The 8,426-nt window shown below is 43.6% G+C and overlaps 1 protein-coding gene across 1 annotated transcript in view; it reads right to left on the reverse strand.

Moving 5' to 3' along the window:
- DHFR (dihydrofolate reductase) overlaps positions 1–8,426 on the reverse strand; it is an 87,029-nt gene that overhangs the window by 58,213 nt on the left and 20,390 nt on the right. Inside the window, exon 3 of the mRNA XM_089693223.1 lies at positions 8,207–8,312. Within this exon, the coding sequence (XP_089549349.1) occupies positions 8,207–8,312 (106 nt within the window). The remainder of the gene's footprint in view (positions 1–8,206; positions 8,313–8,426) is intronic.

Below are 8,426 nucleotides of genomic sequence, written 5' to 3' on the forward strand. Positions count from 1 at the left end.
AAGGTGTGGGATCCCTGTGTCCTTTGATGTACGCAAAAAAAAAAAAAAAAAAAAAGATTTTTTTTGGTTTACATATACAATCCTTTTCTTGGACATCCCAGGGAACAGGGCATCTTCATATGCATTATGACAGGGATGTCCTAAACCACCGAATATGTGAAAGTGCAACACAGCAACAAGCCAGCAGGTCCCAAAAACAAAAACCACAATATGTTAGAAATGTCAAACAGACATCTGTAGCATCTGCAATTACCCAAGCATCTACCTGGTTGAAAGACCTGGTTGGTCTTTGGTATAAACTAAAGACCAGGTACCAGCCCTACAAATTTGAACAACAGAAGCTTGATGTTGAATAACCCAAGAAGCAACAATACTCCTGGTGGAATTTGTCATTGCAGGGAACAGCTGAACCCTTTCTTTCAGGCTATAAGCCTGAGAAATGACGGATTCATCTAGAAATTGTAGATTTTGAAGCTACTTGCTCCTTTCCCGGTCCATCAGCAAAGACAAAACAGAACGAGATTGTCGAATCGACAGAAAACAACAATTTTAGGGAAAGCTTGAGTGCACAAACCACATTCAAGGTTTGAAAAGCTCTATCTTCCATCACTGGATGATTAGGACACAAAGACGAAAATACAACAACATTCTGATTGAGATGGAACAAAGAAATCACCATAGGCAAAACAGGACTGAGGTCGTAAGACCACCTTATCTTGATGAATAGCCAGGAAAGGTTCCTTACAGTCAAGAACCACCAAATCTGAAACCCTGTGAGCTAAAGTTATGGCAAACAAAAAGATGTTCTTCCTTGTAAGTACTAAGGGAATGTCTCTGATGGGACCAAACAGATTTCTGTAACAGAAAATACCAAACTGATACCCAAGGAATCAATAGGGTCTGGATTGGTTGAGCAATGCATGTGACACACTAAGAAATGACAGACAACGTCTCTGGAAGAGAACTGCCAAGGCCAAAGTCTGACCCTGGCCTTTACCAATTCCTGATTGGATAAAGGCCAGAATGCATCTCACATCGTACTTGCGAGGCCAAAGTTTATGTGCAATACACCATGTGAATTAAGACTTTCAAGTCAAATGGCAAATCTGTGAAGTCGCCTTTCTAGCCTTAAGAGGTGTAGGGAACACAGAATCTACGACACCGCTTTCTATCATGACCCTGGCTTCAACAGTTAAGCAGTTAAATTAGGTAACTGTAAAGCGGCATGGAATGTTGAATCCTGCAACAGGAGGTTGGGTCAATCTGAAAGAGTACATGGCTTGTCCACAGATAACTTTACAATGACAGTGTACCACATCCTCCTGGGCCAGGTCGAAGTGACCAATATCACCAGAATCCATTCTAACTATATGCTAAATTCTAGAAGATCCACATCTGGCATCTACCACCTTTGGCGCAGCGCCTTGAACACCTCTGTGTAAAGGGCCCATTTCCCAAGATATAAATGTTGTTTGGTGAGGAAATCCACCTGCCATTTTTCCATGAAGAGAATGGCAAACAGGGAAGGCATGTGACTTTTGGCCCAAGTCATAATCCGATCAGTTTCCTGAGAGGCACAACTTCTGGTTACTCCCTGGTGATAGATGTATGCCACTGCGTTGTCCGACTGGATGTGCACTGGGAGACCTCTCAGGTGTACCAAACAATGCAGAACGGCTACTCGAATTGCCCTGAATTCCAGGATGTTGATAAGCAACATCCTTTCCTCTAACAACTGGAACATTGTCTAGGACTCCACCCCAGCCAGACAGGCTGGCAACCGTTATCAGAACTTTCCAGGACAGTGGAAGGAACAATTTAGTCATCTTCCAAAATCTATGTAGAGATTGACAATCGAGTGACAGTTTTGTCTTGAGGTGTAGAATCCAGTGACTCCATTCTATTGTCCCACACTGACAAGTCATTCAGTTGAAGGGCTTTGGAATGAAACTGCACATATGGTACTGCCTCAATTTAAGCGACTACATTCCCTAGAACAGGTTTCAACAAATCCCAGGTGCCAGGTTGCCATGGCAACTAGAATTTGCATCCTGGCGCCTGGGGTCACACACTGCTTCCTATAGACTTCAATGCAAAACCGCCTCCCACCTACTTCAATACAAAAATTGTCAATAGCAATCCTATGTGAACACTTATCTACACATGCCACTCTATTCTAACACTTGCAAGTCTGGAACGCACCACTATAAACACGCACAGGACCCTTTTCATAATGGCACTCAAACACAATGCTTGTGGATCGCATATGTGGGAATCACCTCAATAGGAACACATAGGAACACAACATCTAGCCTGTCATGAGAATCCATGAGTTTGAAAACGCATATATGTAAACCAGAGCAGCTCCATTCACACCTGGGTGTTTTGGGATCTCGGCAGAATCACTGATCGCAAAATGCAGGTTCAGGTGCCATTATTTTCAGTGGCGCCTAAAAAGTAGTGCAGTTTTACCCTGATTGTTGTGCGGCAAACCGCATCGTGTGAAGCTTGTTGCCCAAAAGTAGCCTTGCCCCGGGCACTGACAACCCACATTACACGTGGGTTTAAAAAAAAAAAAAAAAAAAAAAACCTGTCTCCTAGCTTTTAGCTGGCTCTTAGATTCAAAGCAAAATTTGGCAAGTCCTGCCCTAGAACACTGATGCAGAAGTGTACCAAGGCTTGTGGTAAAGTCAAAAGCGAGTACCATCTGATGCACATTTTATTTTAGAAGTGAAGCAGATTCACCAACAGGTGGTTATCCAGGTAACCCACAATGGGAATACCTTGGGCACGTACGAGAACCAAGACCAAAGCAAACAACAAAATCATGGGGGCTGTGAAGAGGCCAAATGGAAGAGCAAAACATAAAATGTCTCTTTTCTATTGCAAACCGCAGGGATTGTTGCTGCGGCAGGAAAATTTAGATGTGTAGACCTCTATCCTTTATATCTACTGACCACAGATAACTCCCCTGCTAGATTAAAATGACCACTGACTATATAGATTCCAATATAAGTTTTTGTACATGAAGGAACTTGTTGAGTCTTTCGAGATCCAAAATTGGGTGAATACTGCCATTTGGCTTGGGCACCTTAGAAGTTCGAGAAGATAAAAAACGGCAGAACTTTTTTCCCTCTGGGAATGGAGAAATGACTCCTTGTGTGAGAAGACAGTCAAGTGCCTGAGAAAAAAAAAAAAAAAAGAAAAGAAAAGATGTACCTGTCCAAGGCAGGACCAAACAAACACTCCTCTTGAAAGGGTAGGTGTTCAAACTCGCTTCTTACAAGGCAGCTTGGCTTACCAACACTTCAACCAAAGAATCCTGTAAATGTGCACAGCAAACATGCTCAAATGAGAACGCTGTTAGGTCTTTTAATTCATCTACTGAGAAACTAAGTGTGCCAAGGAAATCTTCCAGGAATCTACCTTAGTTGGAATCCCCATCTTATTTGTCATGCCCAAGGGCGTATTTACCACAAGGCAAACAAGGCATTTGCCTAGTGCGGCAATTATCAGGGGGGCAGCAGCGCCCCCCGGAAGAAGGGACACACAAGGCATGGGAAACAGGTAGGATCTGAGGGCTGCTTGATGGTGCGTGCAGAGCCAGACTCTTGTTCTGGGATGTCCAGAACTGTGAAGGTGAGTGTCTGAGTGGGGTCGGTGTTGTTCGAGGGCCCTCTTGGCTGGGGAGCAGGTGGTATTGGTCAGTGTCAGGCTCTCTCCCTTCCTTTGGTTGGGGGGGGGGGGGAAGAGACATCCAATTTTTATGCCTGGGGCAGCACAGAACCTAAATACACCACTGGTCATGCTTACACCTTGAGGGCCTGAAACACGCCCACAGCTGCAACTACTGCTTGCAGGGCCACCCCTACAAGGGCAAGAGACTTAACCACTTCCAGTCCGGACACTTTTACCCGCTTCCTGACCAGGGCAATTTTCAGCTTTCAGCGCTATCACACTTTGAATGACAATTGCGCGGTCATGCAACACTGTACCCATATGAATTTTTTACCATTTTTTTGAGACAGATAAAACTTTAATTTTGGTGGTATTTATTCACCGCTGGGATTTTATTTTTTTTTGCTATGTAAATAAAAAGGATCCAAAATTTTTGAAAAAAATTTTTCTTATAAAATTTTGCAAATAAATATTTCATCATAAATCTTGGCCAAAATTTATTCCGTTATCTTTAGTAAAAAAAACAAAAAAAAAAAACAGCCAAATTAGTTTATAACCAAAAATGATAAATTTTTAAATTTTTTTATATTATTTTATTTATTTTTTTTACATACTGTCACCCTAGCAGTACAATGTCACCATGGTGACACTACTACTTTTGGGGGATGATGATTTTTTTTTTTTACGCACTGATTGCTTTTACACCCATATAGGATGTAAAAGTAATCATTTCTCTTTCTCTCTGTCTGCATTCTTGCAGCCATTGAGAACTACTGAGTGAGCTGTGATTGGTCACAGCTTGTCACATGGTACAAGGCTGTTGTGAATAGCCTTGTACCATGTGACCTCTGTGATCATTCACAGATTTCACACGTAGTAAGCAATGATGTCAGAAGTGACATCTTGCTTACTACTTTGCATCTGATCACTGATTGGCCAATCAGTGATCACATGATCCGGACCTCGTACAGAGGTCCCGATTGGTGTTTCACTGTGTCACCAGCGGGCACCAGACCGCGGTGCTGCGCGCTTCTGGGGAGCGCACACAAGCAGGGTCCGGGGAGGCCGTGCAGTGCCACCGTCCGGCCGTTTATATACAGGCCATTAAATAAGGCTTCCAGTTGCTTATCCGTGGCATCCTGACAGACTGGTAGTTCAACCACAGGAACTGTCAGGGTTTGTTAAGATAGGACACTACCAGATCTACAGCCAGAATGCTCTTTTTTTTTTTTTTTGGGCAGCTTGTTTTCCATAGAGTAATACTGAGTGAATCTCTGACGGGCAAACACTTTTTCAGGGTGATCCCAGTCTGTATACAACATCCATCAAGTGTGGATGAACAAGGAAGGTTTAGGAATGTTGATGTAGATGCCAGGATCCCAAACCAGTGAACTTTTGAGGAGGCGGTTCAGGTACCGGCAAATTTAAGTTAGTCCCAACCACCTCATGCAGGCAACCTACAAGCTCCGTTTAAGTTTGAGACAACCTTGGACCCTGGGGTTCCTTGGGAGTAGACTACTCAGAAGATTAACCTACCCACTTGCGACCTTGCACAGGCACGTCCATGTACCTGTACTCTGGCAGTGGGTTCAGGGCAGGGCACGCGTCCGTCCCCCCCACCAGTTGACTTCCGCTGTGATTATATACAGGGTTTTGTCAGCGGGTTTCAGCCAATAATTCATGGCTGAGACCTGCTGATCGGCGGTGTTCAATCACAGCCCAGAGCCCTGTGTTGACAAACACAGGGCTCTGTACAGAGGGAATAATCAGTTTTCTTTTCCCTAAAATGCAGGGTGAAGGAACAAGCAGATATGTACTAAAAAGCATCACACATTACATATTGTTAGGCACACAGTTGACCCTTTGATCACCCAAGATATTAACCCCTTCTCTGCCAGTGTCATTAGTACTGTGACAGTGTATAGTATTTTCACTGATCATTGTTTTATTGTCACTGTTGATGTCCGTGACAGTTCGTATACCTCCTACACAGTGTCAAGTTAGTGTACAATTGCCCGCTGCACTATCACAGTCCCACTAAAGGTCGCTGATCACCACCATTACAAGTATAAAGAACAAACAAATAAAAATTCCATAGTTTGTAGACACTATAACTTTCACACAAACCAAATTCATATACAGTACACTTATTGGGATTTTTTTTTGTAGCAGGAAGAATTTAGATTTTTTTTTTATTGGATATGTTTGATAGCAGGAAGTAAACAATTTTGTTTCAAAATAACAAAAGTCTCTTTTTGTTTATACAATAATTTTTTGTTTATTTTTAGAAAAAACAGCGGTGATCAAATACCACCGAAAGAAGGCTCCATTTGTGTGGCAAAAAAAAAAAAAGATACAAATTTAATTGGAGTACAGCGTTGCATGACCGTGCAATAACCAGTTAAAGTAGCGCAGTGCTAAAAAGCAAAAAAATTGCCTGGTCATGAAGCGGGTAAACCTTCTGAAGCGGCAGTGAAATTTAATCCAGATATGACATCAGCCAGATGGTGCTGTAAACTAGCAACAGCCAGTGAAAATTTCTCCTTTGAAACAGGAGCTGGAGGAATTTGCCCCAGATAGGAGGAGGGAATCAGCCGCGAGGAGCCAACCGACTACCAGGGCAATTATTGCAAGGGGAGCTGTGGTAAGGTCCCTCCCTGCTCATTAAGAGAATCTTGAAACCATCTTCCCCATGTTACTCACCTCTTTGCTGTTGCTGTACCATGGACTGCCAACTATGCTTGGGACCTTAAAGAAAAGGTCCATTCAAAATAATAATAATAAAAAAAAGAAAAGTCAGCAGTTACAAAAACTGTAGCTGCTGACTTAAAAAAAAAAAAAAAAAAAGACACTCACCTGTCCCTCGATCCTGCAGAGTCCTCACACCGTCTGTCCTGTGTCCTTGGCATCTTCAGTTTGGGCATCCAGCTGTGACAGCTTGGTGCTTCACAGCTGGGTGCCCACTGCACATGCGCAAGTAGCACTGTGCTTTGTGAATGGTCCCATGATTTTCTGGGACTGGTCACGTGTCCCAGAAGAAGACTAAGGGGAGGGGGAAGGGGATGACGAGGAACAGAACATCCGCTCACAATGGAAAAGGAAGCGGTTACCCATCAAATCCGGGTACCCCCTCCCCCCAAAGGTGCCAATCCTTAACGGGAAGCAGGGGACAAAGCCTTAAAGCGGAACTTCCCATTTTGGGTGGCGCTCCACTTTAAGTGTAAAGTAAGTGATCCACGTCAGCCGAGAAAAGCATACATTAAAAACACACTAATTCACCCAACAAGGCAGAACTGTACCCTGTAATAGAGAGTTGTACTGCCCTTGCACAATGAGTAAGCTGGAGGGCACAGCACTGCAATTCCATGCACCCAGGACATGAATGCCTCCTCCACAGCTGAAGAATTCTACTCTCTGCCCCTCACACATGGTGCCAAATGCCAGCCTGCTCATTTTAATCACTGCCCTTGCAATATAGCATACAGGCGGCTGGCACAGAAAATCACACAGGGCACATTTCTAGTGTGGGCATTTCCCCCATCCCCCATGGGTAAAGTCACCGTAAAGTCACCCTTCTTGTTGCAGGACCCTCAAGGGGTCCCAGCCTCCCCCCATCTCAGTGGATATGTTCCTGGGGCCTCTAAGGACACAACTCCCCAGCTGGGGATCACCTCCCTGGACCTGTGCAGGGTCCAGCGCAACCTTACAGGCCATCCCTCACGTCTAACGCTGGGTCAAGATACTAGCCATAGGCTGGACCACAGGTTGCAGGCAATAGATCCGGATGTAGTCAGCTTCCTGTTTTAGTTGAGGAAACTAGCTGCAAACAGAGTTCAAGATTGTGCATAGACTGAACAACCATGACCATCGTCTAAGACACTAGCAAAAAACTGAGGCTATGCCTAGCTGGGAGGGGTTATGCCTGGGAGGAGAATACTGCCTTCTCTTGTCAGTGCTCAGCCACCTGAAGGTGGTAGTATAACCCTAGCATAATGGATATCAAGATTTGCTATGTCTTAGGATATATGATAGAGAAACATAGATGTGAACTATGCCTTAAAAAGCAATCAAATTAAAACACCAGTGTGCATAGTGAATAAGCATGCTTTACATGTTGTCATAAGCTGATCATGTACCACCCTTCATGGAAACTATTCTGTGATGGCAGTAGCCTCTCAGCAGAATACACACTGCCACACTGCAAAAAATGGTTCCAGAATGGTTCGAGGAACACAGTGAACACTTTGAGGTGTTGACTTAGCCCCCAAATTCTCCAGATCTCAATCCAAGTGAACATATGTGGGATGTGCTGGAAAAACAGAGGTCTAGTGGCATCCATGCCAAAAAGGGGTCAGGGCTGTTTTGATGGCAAAAGAGGGACCTACTCAATATTAAGTAGGTGGTCATCAAATTATGGCTGATAGGTGTATATATACATATTCAGCTCTGGACATATACTGCAAAAAAAATAAAAAAAATAAATAAAAATGCTTGATCAAATAGAATTACATAAACAAACTTTACTTACGTGAGCTCTTTGCTTAGAACAATGTTTATTCTTCCTTTCAAAGGTCGATTCTTCTCTGGAATAGAGAACCATGTTCTCCTGCCCATTATCACTACATTTTGTTTGCCTGCATAGAAGTGAAATGACCATGTTACACGGATCCAGCACATGTATTCTGCAGACCACTAACAAAAGTTTTACTGTGCTGGCATCTTGTGGTAAATCTGCACATTGCACTGTT

This window comes from Staurois parvus, unplaced genomic scaffold (genome assembly GCF_062004578.1).
Source record: "Staurois parvus isolate SC_StPar_1 unplaced genomic scaffold, SC_StPar_1.0 ptg000618l, whole genome shotgun sequence".
Lineage (NCBI taxonomy): Eukaryota > Metazoa > Chordata > Amphibia > Anura > Ranidae > Staurois > Staurois parvus.